The sequence below is a fragment of the Phoxinus phoxinus genome (assembly GCF_949152265.1).
Source record: "Phoxinus phoxinus genome assembly, chromosome: 22".
Taxonomy (NCBI): domain Eukaryota; kingdom Metazoa; phylum Chordata; class Actinopteri; order Cypriniformes; family Leuciscidae; genus Phoxinus; species Phoxinus phoxinus.
The window spans coordinates 1323739-1343760 of NC_136897.1; the positions used below are offsets into that span (position 1 = coordinate 1323739).

General features: G+C 35.1%; 1 protein-coding gene across 5 annotated transcripts in view; it reads right to left on the reverse strand.

Annotated features, from left to right (window-relative positions):
• atg7 (ATG7 autophagy related 7 homolog) overlaps positions 1–20022 on the reverse strand; it is a 123147-nt gene that overhangs the window by 100135 nt on the left and 2990 nt on the right. For all 5 annotated transcript variants that reach the window (XR_013795893.1, XR_013795894.1, XR_013795895.1 and 2 more), the window contains exons 3-9: positions 14563–14617; positions 12599–12716; positions 9325–9402; positions 9125–9241; positions 8434–8580; positions 7711–7799; positions 4150–4271 (exon numbers count right to left, since the gene is read on the reverse strand). Coding sequence is in view for 1 of the 5 variants with exons in the window: in XM_079597525.1 (XP_079453651.1) it covers positions 4150–4271; positions 7711–7799; positions 8434–8580; positions 9125–9241; positions 9325–9402; positions 12599–12716; positions 14563–14617 (726 nt within the window). In the remaining 4 variants the exon portion in view is untranslated. The remainder of the gene's footprint in view (positions 1–4149; positions 4272–7710; positions 7800–8433; positions 8581–9124; positions 9242–9324; positions 9403–12598; positions 12717–14562; positions 14618–20022) is intronic.

Below are 20022 nucleotides of genomic sequence, written 5' to 3' on the forward strand. Positions count from 1 at the left end.
TTTTTTGCATTAGCAGCTAAAGGTAAATAACAATAATAATAACAAAGTGCAAAACATTTGCACTTATGATTAGAATAATATGAAAACAAACACCAATTTGCAATATAATCAGCATAACTGAATGCTTTTGTTCAGCAAATAAATGGAAATGAATGAAACCGAAAGCCAGACACATCTAGTTACAAATAGCCACACACAATCCTACATTATCATTAAATAAGGAGGATGGCATGAAATAACAAATAATATTGTGAATATACTGGCCTAATTTACATAGATATGAGAGGCATGTCTGCACAGAAATGAGTGAATATTTGAAAGCCGATAACCGATAATTCTTCATATTTGAAAGCCGATAACGATAATTCTTCATATTTGAAAGCCGATAACCGATAATTATTCATATTTGAAAGCCGATAACCAATATATCGGCCGATAAATCTGAATCCAAATTTTTATATAATTTTTGAAAGCCTGATTACAAAAACTAAAGTGTCACCATTAAAATCCACGTCCCAAACACACAATTATGATGTTCTCAATATAATGTTATGTAGCCGATATGACAGACTTGTGCTGTACTTTACTGTATTTTCCTTTTTTTAAGTGATATCTTTTTCCAATCATATTTTAAGCAGTTTAAACCCATCCTGTTAAACTGTCGCATCTGAAGAGTCTCAGCTGAAGGAAAAACACAGTATTTATCGGCTTCAAATTTTTGTTATCAGGCCGATAACGATAACATTAAAAATGAATATTTATCGGCCGATACCGATATGGTGGCCGCTATATCGTGCATCCCTTTATCTCTCATATATAAGCCTATCTAGTTTGTGAAATAATGGTGGATTACCCAGAATTCAATCACAGGACTTTACACTGCAAGTGAACGTCGCAGTTCAGAAAGTCAAACCTCAGTGAAGTGTGAAGACATCCACGCACGTGTGTCAGAAGAGCCGCGCGATCGAGGGCAGAAGTGTTTAAGAAAGAGGCCATGCATGTGAGAATGACCATATTTCGATCCGCAAGGGATTTCCGTGCCGATATGAGGTCTGCACAACACCGTCCGTCCACCGCTGACCGCGCCGCCCCCGTTCACACCGCCAGCGCAGAGACTCCCACAGGAGTTCACAAGTCTGATGTGTGATGAGGCTGAGGGTCAGGGATCTCCAGCGGTGAAGGACACAGGCTTCGAGCAGACACACACACACACACACACACACACACACACACACGTCTGAACACACCGACATGAGGAGGTGCTCAGCCTGATCTACACCTGAACTTAGGTCTGTAAACGATTAATCGAATCCAAAATAAAAGTGTGTGTATATATAATATATGTGTGTGTATTGTGTATAACTATTTTGTATATATAAATACACACACATGTATATATTTGAAAAATATTTGCATTTATATACTGCATATATATTTTTATATGATTTATATTATATATAAATAGAACTATTTTATATACAAATAACACATTTTTATTAAATATATACATGCATGTGTGTGTATTTATATATACAAAATAAACACAATACACACACATATATTATATAAACACACACTTTTATTTTGGATTTGATTAATCGCGATTAATCGTTTACAGCCCTACCCTCCTGCCTTCCTTCTTTTCCCCCTCTTTCCTTCATTCTTTTCTTTCTTTCTTTCTTTCCTTCATTCTTTTCTTTCTTTCTTTCTTTCCTTCATTCTTTTCTTTCTTTCTTTCTTTCTTTCTTTCTTTCTTTCTTTCTTTCTTTCTTTCTTTCTTTCTTTCTTTCTTTCTTTCCTACCCTCCTACCTTCCTTCTCCCCCCTTTCCTTCATTCTTTTATTTCTTTCCATCTTCTCTTTCTATCTTTTCTTTCTTTCTTTCTTTCCTTCATTCTTTCTTTCTTTCTTTCTTTCTTTCTTTTTTTCTTTCACTCAAAAAATGCGGTTACACTTTATTTTAAGGAGTCATTGTTACAGTGTTATTATATATTTAAGTGCTGAGTAATATTAATTAACTACATGTACTCACTATAGGGTTAGGGTTTGGTTGAGGGTTAGTTGCATGTAATTATGCATAATTTACTGTTATTACTGTGGTAAGTACAACATAATGTAACAAGGACACTGCAAAATAAAGTGTTACCGGAAATGCTATTAAATGTCATAAATAATTACAAACTAGCACATTGAATTAAACAAATTTTGTAAGGACTGACATCTAATATTTGTTTTATTTATTTAGAATTAGAAAAATGATTTTTTTTTTTGCATTAGCAGCTAAAGGTAAATAACAATAATAATAACAAAGTGCAAAACATTTGCACTTATGATTAGAATAATATGAAAACAAACACCAATTTGCAATATAATCAGCATAACTGAATGCTTTTGTTCAGCAAATAAATGGAAATGAATGAAACCGAAAGCCAGACACATCTAGTTACAAATAGCCACACACAATCCTACATTATCATTAAATAAGGAGGATGGCATGAAATAACAAATAATATTGTGAATATACTGGCCTAATTTACATAGATATGAGAGGCATGTCTGCACAGAAATGAGTGAATATTTGAAGTGCTATTATTCAGAGACGATTGTTCCTGCTTTATCTCGTTTGCAGGAGGACAGAGAATGATACACAGTGTTTTGAGCGGAGACAACACATGTTTAGTGAATTTAACCCTCATTTAGTTTTTCATGACCATATTCCACTGGCTTTTGACTCACACACCCAACCAGAAACCATGTAAATTAGAGACTTACAGTAATTAACCAGCCATGGCTGTGTAAAGCAACATGACATTTTAGTGGTTGCTTAGTTACTAGTTCTGTTGTTTCCTCCAAAGAAAGAAAGAAAGAAAGAGGAACGAGCAAATGATGACAGCAATTCCACTTATGCGTGAATTATCCCTTTAAAATACATGTATACTAGAGCTGTCTATAGATACATCTTTTTAAAAATTAATTAAATCACATTTTTCTATAATTAATCGCACCTAACATTAAAGTTTTTTTTTGCAAAGTTACTTATAGTTAGTAGAATGTCTAAAGTGTAGGGATGTGCGATTTATCGGCCACCATATCGGTATCGGCCGATATATGTTCATTTGAAATGTTATTGATATCGGCAAAATAATAAAATGTGGCTGATATATTAAAGCCAATAAATAATGTATTATTTCCTTCAGCTGAGACTCTTCAGATGCGACTGTTCAACATGATGAGTTTGAACTGCTTTAAATATGATTGGAATCACTTCAAAAAGGTAAAATATGATTGGAATCACTTCAAAAAAAGGGAAAAATATGATTGGAATCAGTTCAAAAAAGAGAAAATATGATTGGAATCATTTCAAAAAAAGGGAAAATATGATCGGAATCACTTAAAAAAGGGAAAAATATGATTGGAAACACTTAAAAAAGGGAAAAATATGATTGGAATCACTTAAAAAAGGGAAAAATATGATTGGAATCACTTAAAAAAGGGAAAAATATGATTGGAATCACTTTAAAAAAGGGAAAAATATGATTGGAATCACTTAAAAAAGGGAAAATATGATTGGAATCACTTAAAAAAGGGAAAAATATGATTGGAATCACTTTAAAAAAGGGAAAAATATGATTGGAAACACTTAAAAAAGGGAAAAATATGATTGGAATCACTTAAAAAAGGGAAAATATGATCGGAATCACTTCAAAAAGGAAAATACAGTAAAGTGCAGCACAAGTGTGTCATATCGGCTACATAACATTATAATGAGATCATCATAATTGTGTGTTTGGGACGTGGATTTTAATGGTGAGAGAGTGTTTTTGTAATCAGGCTTTCAAAAAAATTATATAAAAACTTGGATTTAGATTTATCGGCCAATATATCGGTTATCGGCTTTCAAATACAAAGAATTATCGGTTATCGGCATCAGCCAAAAATGTTCATATCGGTGCATCTGTACTAAAGTGAACTATCAAAATAAAGAGTTAAAACCATATTTACATAGAATGAATAATAATATATAAAAAAGATAAGATAATTAGCATTTTCCTAAAGCTGTTGAATCTGTCACTTACGGTTCACATCACCCCAAAAGCGGCTTTAAATGTGTAACCTTTGGCTGTCAGGCTGAGGACTGAAGATAAATCACCTGCAGACGCCGAGAGGTCCGGGAGCTTGACCCGAAAGATGATGCTGTGCCGAACGGAGCGGCTCCCTTGTAGAGTTCGGTCTCTGAAGCACAGAACCTCCAGAACATCCAGCTGCGAACCCCTGGCATTCACACGGACAAACACACAGCGCTGTGAACACACACGTCTTTGAGTGACCTTCAACTCACCATTACAAAGAGACGCCGGCTGGAAGAGCCACACGGACCCATGTGACATTTCAACACTGGGAAGCGGAAAAATGCAGACATATTTCCTGAAATCTTCCACCAACTTCATAAAAACACACACAGTCAAACCAAAATATATCCAGACACTTCAACATTTCTCACATTATCAGTTTATTCGCTATAGTTTAGAAAATGGAGTTATGAACTCAGTAGATATCTGACAGGTTTTGTCCGTCCTTAGTTACACACACACACACACACACACACACACACACACACACACACACACACACACACACACACACACACACACACACACACACACACACACACACACACACACACACACACACACACACACACACACACACACACACACACACACACACACACACACACACACAAACACACACACACACACACACACACACACTTCTGTTAGACTCTCTCTCACACACACACACACACACACACTTATGTTAGACTGTCTCACACACACACACACACACACACACACACACACACTTCTGTTAGACTCACACACACACACACACACAGCTGGTAAATTTAACTACACAATTAGATAATACCAGTTTAGCTCAACCAGTGACCAAGCAATGCTCCATTGTGTTCAGTGTGTTCAGTGTGTGTGTGTTCAGTGTGTGTGTGTGTGTGTGTGTGTTCAGTGTGTGTGTAAAAAGAGCATTAGCAGTTACAGACAAACACTTCAGCAGAACATGACCAGCTCAAAGTGTCCTGATCATTTCTGGGCCCAAAGTTGTATGAATGTTACTGTATGAAGAATATTTGGGTGTAATATGTCACATTTACTTTATTTTGCTCTCCTCACTTACATAAATGAACTATAGTCTCCTGCACACACTAGTGAAAAAATAAATAAATATATATTTTATATTGGTGTCTGAATGCATTTTTCTTTACCTTATCAACTGATTTGATAACTGAATTCTTGTCCTATTTTATTACATTTTCTAAACTATAGTGAATAAACTGTGATAATGTGAGAGATGTTGAAGGACTCTGAATAAATGTTGGTTTGACTGCGCATGTAAAAACTCATTTTCGCGTATAAATTGCATGATAAAGACAAAGCGTGCTATATGAGAGTGTCCTGATCATTTCTGGTCCAAAATATTTATTGGTAGTCATTGTATGAAGAATATTTGTGTATAATATGTCACATTTACTTTATTTTGCTCTCCTCACTTACAGAAATGCACTATAGAGTCCTGCACACACTAGTGAAACATAATAATTCTGAATAATTTTTGGTTTGACTGTATATCATATTCCCATGTTTAAAAAAAATAAATAATAATAATAAATATATATATATATATATATATATATATATATATATATATATATATATATATATATATATATATATATGCGTTATACTAAACTGACAAGGGTCACAGCACTTGTATATTGTTGTCCTATTGTTCGTATAACTGCTTCTGTTGCTCTCCTCATTTGTTAGTCGCTTTGGATAAAAGCATCTGCTAAATGATTAAATGATTAAATGTAATTTGGACATGTCTCATGGTAATACCACATTTTTTAGATGTGGAATGGGAGTGTTTTGGGAATGGGAGCCTTATAGCACCATGTTTTTGGGGCAGATGCATATTCAATAGTTCATTCATCCCAGTTATCTATATTCTCTATATTCTAGAGTTCTATATTCTCCTAGGATTTTGCACAGATATATTTATGGGAACAAGTCAAAACTCATCGAAGCGATCGAAGCGCATGAACTGACCAAGTATAAATGGATATAGAACCATGTGTTTAATTTGGACATTTACCTTGGTTACTATAGTATTCTCTGACGTAACATGTACATATCTTGATATATGACTATAGTAATCATTCAATAGTGTGATCTATTAAAGTATTAAGACTGGATGCCATCCTTTCTTCACTGTAAAAAAATTAATGTAATTTTAACGGTAAAAGGTACGGTAAAACCTGATTGGTTAACAGTAAGTTCCCTTGATCTATGTGGTGTAAAACTGTAATCGACTACTGGGACATTTAGTGCAGTTTCACAGTAAGATTGCCTGTGCGACACTTCAGACACATTCGATGGTTTTCATTGAAATCGTTTATTTTTAGGGTTTTATGTTACATCTTATGTTGTTAAATGAATGTTTACTGCATTATTTTACTGTGATGTGTGTTATCATGACGCGTTTGGTATTTGTGTGTATGACTTCTATATATTATTATTTACCTCCGCTTGTGATGAACTTAATCATGTGGATGTGTCTTTATCCAAAATATTATGAGTAAGATTTTTAGAAGATTTAAGTATTAAGAGTGCACACTGCCATAAGAGGAAAATGAGACTGAATAATGCACAAATATTCTGCCCTGATTTTTAAAATATATTATTATATGACTCCAGTTTCAGATCACTTAAAACAAAAGTTCCCCTGTGGTGTAAATCCAGCTTGTAATGCTGTTTATGTGTCTATGTGGTGTTATTAATCTGCTTTAACACACACCATGTGTAAGTTCATAAGTGGACAGCATTGCTGAGTATTTTCTGCTTAAAACTGCAGTGAACCAAAGACAGTCTCAAAAACACGGTTTGAAATCGCTGGTGTTTCTGACGTCACACACTACCTTGACCAATCAGATCAACGTGTGATCGTCCACCAGTGGATCTCTGAGTGAGTGAGTGAGTGGAGGCGGGGCTCATTTGCATATTCATAGAACCGCGCATACTAAATGAGGCAAGGGTGTCGAGTTACATTCAAGATATTTTAAGGCATGAAGCAATTTTTTTTTTAAATATTTCATTTTTGAGATTTTTTTGACTACTGGGGAGCTTTAACATTATTTCAACTAATGACATACAGTATATGTTTTTTTAAATGTAAATTTAAGTTCAACCTGTAAAATGTAAAATGTTGCTACCATACATTTAGAGCAAAGTTCTAGCAAACCCATTTGCCATTTGTTATCGTAAATTTCCCAGATTGTACAGTGTGCAGCCGTCGTGTTTTTGCAAAGGTGCCTCTGCTACATGACTAACAAATAAGCAGCATCATAGTACTGTACATAATCTGAGTATACACTTATTAAACACACATATTAAACACACATTAAACTTCAGACAGAAAGTAAATGGATCAACACCCGTGATTGAGCCGGGCAATACATCTTTACAAACCCACAACATTAGCAGATGGTTGGAAATCACATTTTCTCACATTCGTTCAGTTGCAGAACAAACGTGTGTGAGATTGAAAGTAACGTCAGGAGTGCAACTGTGGAAACCGGGCTGTATTTTAACACCAGTGGGAAGCGCGTAGGAAAAGCTCAGTATTGGAGACGTACCATGTTTTAGCGATGAGGAAGAGGAGGTTTCTGAGAGGCCAGCCCGGATGTTGAGGCAGTGTGCATGGGTCATACACACACACAGCAATCTACAACACACACCACATCCCTTATTATACTGACACACTGAGAAGAATCACATGCCAATCTCAATATTAGGACTGGGCACATTTTTTTTTCTTTTTTTCAGATTAATCGTTTTTAAAAATGCGGTCGATTCAAAATCGATTCTCAAAGGCCACAAATCAATTTTTTTCCATATTTATGAATCTATCACCCAAAAGCCAGTATTAGTTTTCCTGCACGGTTCGGAATTGTTGGGAAATCGGAAATCTCTTGACTGAATGATTCAATGACAATACAAATGTTATCAGTCACTTGTCGCCACCTACTGGTGTAACGATGTAATGGTGATTTACTGTATTTTGATCTCTACTGTAGACATTAGTGTTTATATCTAAACTATAAACTTTTATCTCAGTTCTTCTGTGATAATCTGAATGATTGTAAGACAGAATTATTGAGACTGTGTGTTGAAAAGACTGTTTGTGAAGATGTTTCATATCTAAACATGACAACGGCTCTCCGGATCAGAACTCAGATCTGAATGTTCGCTGTGATCGACTCATCAAAGCTTTAATAGACAGAGAATCACTGTGATTTAGGAATGAGATCGAGTGTGTGTTCGATTAATCGTGCAGCTCTACTTTACTCTGGAAATACCTTCTTCAGGTCTGGGAAGAAGGCGTTCAGGTCTTTGAGCGGAGCGACCTCAACGCTGTCATCGGTGTACTTCATCAGGAAGTGCGGGAGCGCCGTCGTGCCGCTTGAGGAGCAAAGACTGTCATACGCCGCGGTCAAACTCGATATCTGAGAAACGGATCAATGCAAACAATCAGTGCACCTCAGCAACTCATCAAACACAATGAAATTAACGTTTAAGCTTGCTTGGAACATATTTATAATAACAAGTCACAATATTCCTCATTATAATAATTAATGCGCATAAGAAAGGGGCGGGGCCTGGTTGAGTTAGTGTGTTAAACTGGCGGTTATGGTAAGGGGCGGGACTTTTCCCAAACACACTCAAAGCCCTCGACCAATCACAACACACTGCTCCAGCCGACCAATCAGAGCACAGTGTGCTTTTCAGAAGGCGGGGCTTCATAGAGACAGGAAGTAAACAGAGCGTTACTGACAGACTGGGAAGAGAGGAGCCGCAACACTGGAGAATATGAGGAGAATATGAAAAAGGACATCGATAGGATAGATCAGGCGTCTTGGGGCCTATTTGATATTATGCATTCAAATAATCAACATTGCATTACAAATTCTAATCAGCAAATGCTTTCCATAATGACTCATTATCCTTCCCACAAAACCTCCTCGTCAGTAGTGTGTGTTCTCATCGCACCTGTGTGTCGGAGAAACTCTTCTCTAATGACCGCGGCTCCTGCACCAGCTGGACCCCCTCCAGAAAGCAAAGGGCAGGGAAGCAGAACCAATAATAGAAATGATATTTCTTCAGATCCTGGATCAACAAAAAGACCGGTCAGACACACATATGAAAACTGAAAGGACATTCACTTATAGGAACATTGTTGGCATACAAACCGCAAATGTCAAGAGGATGAATTTGTTTAGGATTGAGGAGTCGTCCAACGCAGCGCCCGACTGAATAGCGCTCCAAATCTGTGGAGAAGACAACATTATTAGTGTTAATTACTGACATTAGCAGAAATACTCGCACGGGTATATCTGTGGCAATAGCCAACTATACACTGTATGGGTCAAAATTATAAATTTTTCTTTTATGCCAAAAATCATGAGGATATTAAGATCATGTTCATGAAGATATTTAGTAAATGTCCTACCGTAAATATATAAAACATGTATTTTTGTGAGTGAATGCAGCACAATCGTGAACATAAATGCACAACTTTAAAGGAGATTTTCTCAATGTTTACATTTTTTTGCTCCTCAGATTCCAGATTTTCAATAGTTGTGTCTCGACCAAATATTGTCCTATCCTAACACACAACACATCACTGGAGAGATTATTTATTCAGCTTACTGATGATGTTTAAACCTCAATTTCAAAATATTGAGCCATGTTTTGTGGTCCGGGTCACATGTAGTTTATGCCACGGGTTCTCAATCTTGTAGATGCAACAGACCCCAATATATGACCATTATCACTCCGATCTTCTTCCTCAAATTTAAAAGGCAGATATAAATAAATTGGGTCCCACTTTATATTAAGTGGCCCTAATACCTGTGAACTTACATGGTAACTACATGTGTACATAGTATGTAACTACAGTGTAAGTACACATTAGTACATAGTATCTACATCTGTAACATTTGCGTAACTACACATATGTAACAACCCTCAGAATGGTATGTGTAAGTACAAATGTGTAACAGGACATTGGTAACAACATTTTTTCACTTCAGTAAGTACACATGTGTAACAGTAATTATGTAACTACATTTTGTAACAACAATATGTAGCCTATTTGTTGTTCCACTTCCACATGCAGTTTTAGATACTGCAGTTACCAGTTGGAATACATGTATTTATGACTGGCAGGACTAATGTTGAATTACAACTAAAGTTTCACCTTGTGATACCAGTGTTACATGGTAACTCCTCAGGAACAGTCCACTTAATATAAAGTGTAATTGTTAAGGTAATTGTTGTGTATATCAGTGTCGTTACATGATAATTCCATAGGAACTGTCCACTTGTTGGAAATTAAATACATTTATACCCAAACTGGTTACAGCAGTATCTAAAACTGCATGTGGAATTGGAACAACAAATAGGCTAGATTTGTAATGAGACGTTTTCACAGAAACGGTAGTTTTCCGCCAAAATAAAAGCTCAAGGGTTCATCTCTTGCAAATGAAGAAGTTAGAACTAAAGTACTGTATTTTCACTACTGTAGCGTGAAGTCAAATAAGATATACTTATGAATTTTCAATTTATTTATTACATTTATACAATATATGGCTGTATATTACTGTCAGAAATAATAATAAAAATACAAAATTGAGTTTTTCTTCTACTCACTATAGCACTGTACTGAAACAAAATTCATTTGTTTATTTTAATCCAATTTGTATTATTAATTTTAATCAATTTATTTTTAATTGAACTTTTACAATTCATTTTAACCTATTTTAAAATTTTATTTTCTTCATTTATTAATATCAAATGCTATATTCTAATATTTGTTTTCAATTTATTTTATTCTTTTTAATCTTGTATTTATATAATTTTAATCTTGTATTTATATAATTTTAAATCTATTTATTTATTGATTTTAATCCTATTTTTTATTTATTTAAAACATTTTTACACTGTTGTCCCAGAACATTTCCCTGGACCCGTCTGAAGAGTCCAGCTTTATGCACATACAATAGTAAGAAATGTTGTGCATTTACACCGTGAAACACAAATTCACTAAACTTTTGAGCACAATATTCAAAATTGAGTTATTGATTATTTTTTCCAGAACAGAAAGATCAGTATTATTACAGACCGGCTTTATTCGCAAAGCTCAGCGCTAACTGGCCACTGCTATTATTAGCGTGTATATAAGAACGCGGGCGGCAAACGCAATTGTATTAAGGCGAGACACTACAGGTAAATAGGGTAACATTTTTAAATAATAGATATCACCATGAATCTTCCTCAGTTGATTACTTACACAAGTTCATAAAAAAAATGTATTACACGTTTTTGAAATTTGTGTTTAATTATGCGAATTATGCATTATCTCATTAACTATGCACAATTTTGCACATATTTTCGGTAGATAGATCTGAACATATGATAAAGCCAGGTGCAAAATTCTTTTTTAGAATTGATTACACACAAGATGATAAAAGATGATCAGAGGATTTCAGGATATATGCTTTCATGACCTAGGAAATCTAAATATACTGTCCATAGCCTTAAATTGATTTTCGCCATATTTGTTTGAATAAAATGTCACATAAATCAGGCCAGGAATGATTTATTAACAAATCCCTCTGAACATATCTTCAGAATACTGCTAAGTGTGTAACTGGAGAGTTTGGTGTACATCGGCTGAGATGTTTCTACTGGAGAATGACAAAAAACTCATTTTGTGAAAAAGGCATTTAAAGATTTGTAATGTAAAAATTCATACTTTTTTAGTGGAAACAACTATTTACAGACACAATATCTCATCAAATCATTAGCAACAACAATACAAACCACCTAAATCACATCAACACTTATAAACACAGCATTTATGGCCTTTAACTGAGCAGAAAACAGTCAAAAACAAACATCTGAGTGTCAGAGCGCGTCACGTGATGCTTCTGAACCAATCACGGCGTCAGACATTGACATCAGCCAATGAGATTTCGCTTTTAGAGTTAAATGCCCATTGTACTTTCACGATTGGTTGCTGATTAAAAGGAAATGACCATATTTGGATCGACAGCGTTGTAAAGAAGAGAGAGAGCTTTCCAGCGGTGTGTGTGATTAAAGGAAGCAGACAGAGATCACGGATCATGATGATTTATAACGACAACTTTTGTTGAATTTCAGAGAAATCTACAGACGCAAATAGACAAAGTTAGTAAAATAAAGACCTTAATGTGTATTTTGGACTTTTTTTCACCACAAGTCTGAAAGAAGATGTTATTGAAGACAAATAGCCCAAAATCTCAAAATTGACCTGTGAAAGAAAAACAATGTTTTTGCCTGCCGTGTCTCGCCTTAAGAAGATGACAGTAATTTATCAAATGATGAAGAGGGATGTTCAGCATGCAGATACGCAGTTAAAAGAAAGTGAATAATCGGTTTAGCGAGCACAAATAAACACACACTACACACTAGACGCTGCACCTCATCGGCTGCTTTATCCAGCAGAGCTTTCTTATCCGTGGTTCTGAAGGCCTCCAGTGTGTTGGTGTTGTAGAGCGTCCCCGGAGCCGGACAGCAGCGCGCCGGAGTGGGTCCGTCACTGAAACACAGCAGGCATACACGCTTTACATGCTCCATATGCAATATTCAGTCACTTTACCAGTAAGTAATATATGCTATTTGCAGCCCTCATTTGTTATATTCATTTTGTTTTGAAAAAATCAAAAAAAAAAGAAAATTGTTCAAAAAGTATTGTTGTTTGTATTAATATTTAATAATGATATTTATCAATTCATAAATATCACACATCATATGTTTTTTAGGGGTTGCATAAGCATCAAGTTGTTAATGTGCATGTTGAAATAAACATTACCTAAGATTAATAAATGCTGTATAAGTATCGTTTATTGTCATGTTAACTAAAGTACGCTGTTAAGAATAAATAAAGTCCTGTTAAAAAAATGGAACCTTCTTTTAAACCAAATGAACGTATATAGTAATATTAGAAAAATTAAAGTCACTCATGTCTCAAAGTCTCTTCTGCTCACCAAGACTGCATTTATTTCATAAAAATACAGTAATATTGTGAAATATCATTACAAGTCAAAAAAATAGTTTTTTTATTGTAATATATTTCAAAATATAATTTATTCATGTGATTGTAAGCAGCGAATCAGCATATTAGAGAAATGAAGCTGGAAACTCAGCTTTGCATCACAGGAATACATTCAATTTAACTATATATTCACATAGAGAACAGTTATTTTGAATTGTAATAATATTTTACAATATTACTGTATTTTTGTCTTGAACATAAAAGAGCTGAAGAGACTTCTTTATATAAGTATACTTTGTAGCTTTTATTTTTTAAACTTTTGGACGGTATATATATATATATATATATATATATATATATATATATATATATACACACACACACAGTATAGATATATTAGTGCTGTCAAAAAGATTAATTGCGATTAATTACATCTAACATAAAAGTTTGTGTTTACATAATATATGTGTGTGTACTGTCTATAATTATTATGTATAAATACACACAAATTCACGTATATATTTAAGAAATATTTGCATTTATATACTCTATATACATTTATATAATTTATATTATATATAAATATTTTATATATAAATATAACCAATTTTTCTTAAATATATACATGATTGTGTGTGTTTTTATATATATATATATATTAATAATTATACACAGTACACACACATATATTATGCAAACACAAACTTTTATTTTGGATGCGATTCATCTTGATTAATCTTTTAACAGCCCTAATATATATATATATATATAGTATATATAAATGTAATAATGTACACACACACACACATATATATTATGTAAACACAAACTTTTATGTTAGATGTAATTAATTGCAATTAATCTTTTTGACAGCATTAATAATATATATGTATGTATACACAGTAAAAAAATATTTTCATGATTTGTTATCACAACTTTTTATCTTTTGTCAAATCAACTTTGATAACTAATGTGTGAAGATAACATACTATTGTGAGTTTCTGTTTATTAAACCATTCTTCTTCATTGTATTAACTACATTTTTTAATTACAACGAACTCAAAATTTTAAGGCAACTTGCTTTTTTAAGTTAAATCAATTTGTTTTTTACAGTGAATATATAAATATATATATATATAGTAAAAGAGGGCTTCAGATGTTATATGGGGTCAGAAGTGACTTCACTTTGCTCGGCCCCGTCAGACTTCGGCCCTGTGCAATTACTCGCCCATCATAAATGTTAAATTAAAGCCACTGAAACAATCCCTAAGGATGTAATTGGCAAGAAAAAATCATTAATTTCACAAGTAACAGACGTGATATTGGAGCCATTATCCAAGGCTTTCAGAATAACCAACTACATTACATGCTTTTAATATGCAAAACTTACGCATCAAATGCGCTGAACTCCAGTGTCAAGCGTGTCGGCAAGCCATCAGGATCGCCTGCAATATATCACACAACATGTGCATTATGATATCACTGCGTAAAGTGCATTACGGGCAGTGTTCTCAGTCACTTTAGCTTGTGGGATGAATAAAAGAATAATCTGTGACGCATGAGAGCAGAGCATTACAATGGCTTCTGTAATCCAACACTTCTGCATGATGTGTCGGGATAAATCCCAGAGAAAATGCCATATTGGTTGTTCAGGAAGTGTAAGGGAAACACACACTACTACACTATTAATATTCCTGCAGTATTCAGCATGTATATTGTGTGCAAAATGTACATGTTTTTTATGCATGCTAGAGCTGCACGATTAATCATTAAGAGATCGTGATCTTGATTCAAACACACACACACACACACTCGATCTCATTCCTAAATCACAGTGATTCTCTGTCTATTAAAGCTTTGATGAGTCGATCACAGTGAACATTCAGATCTGAGTTCTGATCCGGAGAGCCGTTGTCATGTTAAGATATGAAACATCTTCACAAACAGTCTTTTCAACACACAGTCTCAATAATTCTGTCTTACAATCATTCAGATTATCACAGAAGTACTGAGATAAAAGTTTATAGTTTAGATATAAACACTGATGTCTACGGTAGAGATCAAAATACAGTAAATCACCATTACATCGTTACACCAGTAGGTGTCATTGACTCATTCATTCAAGAGATTCATCCAGTAATGAAACAAGTGAAGTCTTTATGAGTGAGTCATTGAATCATTCATTCAAGAGATTTGTTCACAAACACTGATTCATCCAGTAATGAAACAAGTGAAGTCTTTATGAGTGAGTCATTGAATCATTCATTCAAGAGATTCGTTCAAAAACACTGATTCATCCAGTAATGAAACATGTCAAGTCTTTATGAGTGAGTCATTGAATCATTCATTCAAAAGAATCGTTCAAAAACACTGATTCATCCAGTAATGAAACATGTCAAGTCTTTATGAGTGAGTCATTGAATCATTCATTCAAGAGATTTGTTCACAAACACTGATTCATCCAGTAATGAAACAAGTGAAGTCTTTATGAGTGAGTCATTGAATCATTCATTCAAGAGATTCATTCCAAAACACTGATTCATCCAGTAATGAAACAAGTCTTTATGAGCGAGTCATTGAATCATTCATTCAAGAGATTCGTTCAAAAACACTGATTCATCCAGTAATGAAACATGTCAAGTCTTTATGAGTGAGTCATTGAATCATTCATTCAAAAGAATCGTTCAAAAACACTGATTCATCCAGTAATGAAACAAGTGAAGTCTTTATGAGGGAGTTATTAAATCATTAATTCAAACTGATTAAAAAAATAATTCTAATAAATGAAATGTTTTAAAAAGACTGCAGCAATTAACATTTTGTCAGAACCTCTATTAAATTACGTTGTTTAGTTTAGTTTAGAATCACACAAATGTTTGTGCTTCTCCATGTATCCAGAAGCGTTCAGCTCTAATCCCCGAATGACCTTCTGCCTCCATCAAACACACTATAGTTCCTGAACACAGCTGATGGATTCTCAATGAATAACGCTCTCTCTTCAGATGCCAAAAACAAACAACAAACGCTGCTAATACACACTCACTGTGTGCCGTGATAAAACCAAAATATATCATGATCCTAACCTTTAACTCCATACCAAGTTCTCAGACGGCCAGACAGTGACTCATCTTTTATGAATCATTCAAATATTTATTTCTGCGCCGCTATGAGAGACTGTAGTGTATACTGAGTTTTAATAAGCTTGGAAACAATATTCCTCACATCAGTAAGTCACCATGAAATCAAAATTGACAGTTCTCGTTATTATACGGAATATTGCAGTGTTATTATTATAAATGATTCATCATTATTGTTTTACCCCCTTAAAACTCATCTTTGAGCATCAAAATGACATATTTAAATGTTTTTTTTCTTAAAAAATGACGTAAAATATCTTGAATGTAACTCGACACCCTTGCCTCATTTAGTATGCGCGGTTCTATGAATATGCAAATGAGCCCCGCCTCCACTCACTCACTCAGAGATCCACTGGTGGACGATCACACGTTGATCTGATTGGTTACACAGTTCTATGAATATGCAAATGAGCCCCGCCTCCACTCACTCACTCAGAGATCCACTGGTTGACGATCACACGTTGATCTGATTGGTCAAGGTAGTGTGTGACGTCAGAAACACCAGCGATTTCAAACCGTGTTTTTGAGACTGTCTTTGGTTCACTGCAGTTTTAAGCAGAAAATACTCAGCAATGCTGTCGACTTATGAACTTACACATGGTGTGTGTTAAAGCAGATTAATAACACCTCATAGACACATAAACTACATTAAAAGCTGGATTTTCACCACAGGGGGACTTTACATTGGAGGTCTGCTACCCGAGTTCGGGTTTGTAACTTAGTAGTAGTAGTGTAAAAAATCTTTTGGTGTGTACTACCCAGCATTAGAAAAACTATATAGGCTATACAGTATATATATAGTGTGCTTTGCTGCTTGCTGTGTTGTGATAGCATAAGGTTATATGAGCACGCGCTAAAGAGAGTACGTGCGCGGTTCAGCCGCCCTCCTCTGATTGGGCAGCTGTGACCTATAGTGCGCACCGGAGCAAATGCACAAAACAGTTTTGTAAAAATATATGAATCATTTTTATTTTATCTTATACTACAGGGCCGTTGAATGCTTGAATCTGATTGGTTGACGGACGTTCTGAGGTGTGCAATTATTTTCAGGGAACCGCACGGCTAAAGTAGTTCCGGCAGGTCTTGACCTCATTACAGCTCCAGATCACTGCGCCTACTTAACTGTAATAACGGAAACTAGGATACAATTCATAACAAGTAAAACCATGCAGCCCCATGCGCTTGATCTGCAAAATTTCACAATCAATGGAAACATGCAGTTTAATTTTAATAAATAAAGTATAGTCCTATATATAATCAATAGAAAATTAAACTGAATATTTAAATAAATTGATTGTCCTAATGCACGGGTTTTCGTAATTATTGCAAATAATATAACAAATAAATAATTATTGATAGGCCTATACTTGTTAAAAGGGCTTTGTGTTTCATTTATTAGTCTAGTCTACTGTCACTAATAGAAAAAAAGAATGAACGAATTAGCCTAATTAAAATGAATTGAATAAATAAATAAATAAATAATAATATTGACGCACATGCTCTCTCTCTCTCTCTGTCTCTCTCTCTCTCTCTCTATATAGAATCTCTCTCTCTAGTGCATTCACAGTCAGAGAATGTTTCTAGTCGTTAAGTGTGTCCAGCATTAGTCTGCTATCAGCGGCTCAAACCTCCGTTACTAACTCTAAAATGACGTTTTGGAATTAGCAACGGAGCATGGGTTTAGATGCGCAAGGAATTAGTCCTTCATACAAGAGCGTTTTAATGACAAAAACTTTACAAACGTCTTGAAATACATCATCTGAACAATATTTCGAGGTGTGGTAACTGTAGTATAAGCGGAATAATTGACGACAGGCTGTTGAATTATTATAAAAATAATGCACACCCGAGGTGTAACGGCCACTCCGCTTCGCGTCGTGACCGCATTACCACCTCGGGTGTGCATTATTTTTATAATAATTCAACGGCCTGTCGTCAATTATTCCTTACATATATCATTTTACAAAACTGTTTTGCACATGTGCTATAGGGATCTCCCAGTCATGTGACCCCTAGCCGCATGTCAGCCATTTTGACGGAATACATCCGTCAGCTACTCGGTGGCAATGGATCTATTATTAGGGGTGTGTAATATATATTATTGGTATATTATTATTATTATACTAATATTATAATGATTTTATAATTAGCCTAAATATTGCAATACTTTGCACTACAGTATTGATATAATTGCGTGCGCAAAATTTTTCGATATTGAACAGAATCTATTTTTTCCCCCACCACGTTATCTATTATTAGCACAGCGGCCGTCAGCTAGCTCTTCACGTCATGTCATCGCACTTATTAGCATCACAAAAAGATACAAGAGGAAGATAAAGGAATTAGGAATCATAGATCCATATGAAGCACCACAAGTTCTCTTTACGGGCATTAAATGTGTAGAAAAACTTCCTGACATTGAGTTCGGTGACATTTACAGCTAACGTTACGTTATTCACTTCCCATCTCGCTAACGCTACACCGGAGCTTCATCAAAAGCTTAACGTTAGCAGGCTATCGGTATCACGAGTCCGGATGGGTCAGCAACTCTTTTATTTGGACGCCAGCGGGGAAGGATTTTTCAATCATCACCGCAAAAGTTGGTCAATGTATTTTTATAACCAAATTATAGTGACGTTAGCTGTAATAATCTTTAAACTGAGTTTACAGGGGAAACACAAAACAAAATCACCTGTTTATTGCCCCCAACCACTTGTTTCTCCGTTTTATTTCTTTTGGGATACGGTACAAAGATATTCCTTTTGTATGATCACGTATCTGATCACATCCGACTGCACAGCATCGCTCGCACATGATAGGAATATTTCGCGACGAGCCGTATATCACCGGCGGTTTAGCATTTTCTATTCCGTCAAGATGGCTGCTCCAAATAGCGTGACGTCACGCGGGACGATATATATATGTTATAGTTGTGTAAATAGTTGTGCAACTTTAAAGTGTAATGTTTGAGTTCCCGTGCAGACCTCTACTTTAAATGCATGTTCCCACATAATCCTAAATCAGAATAAGTTCCTCTCGCAGCATCTCTTCTCTGGTGATGTGGGCGGGGCAACCTGTCACTCACATGAGATCAGCCAATAGCAAACCACAACCATCCAATCAATTGACCCTTCGCAGGGAGCTTGATTGACAGGCGATCTGACCAATCATAGCGGATTAACTGCTACTTAACCATCATAGAGCGAAAGTTTATAATTTGGATGTGTTTTCTTTAGTTTTCTCTATAATTGCTAATCCACTTTTTACACCACAGACTGAACAAAATGAAGCATTGCTTGGTAATCGACCCTTCACAGGGAGTTTGATTGACAGGTGATCTGACCAATCATACTTCGCCATCCGCCATTTTGTCCGACAAAGCGGTCAGGAGAGTTAGTAGATTACCGTTGGAGGATTTGAGCTTGAGAAGCGGAGTGTACTGACGTCTTTCCGCGGTTAAAACAACATTCCTTCTGATGTTCATTCATGTTTATTTGATGCTATAAATGAACTAGAAGGAAGAGATGATCGGTTCACGAGCGGCTTTAACTGACAGCGATCTGACACACACATTAAAGAGCCACAAAACGCTATTTATTGTTTACATTTCTAGGGCTGTAATCAACCAAAGGAAATCTTGGTCGACTGAAGTCCTGAAATTTTCGACTAAAAATGACGTTAGGAAAAAAAACTTTAAATTAATTAGCTGCGCA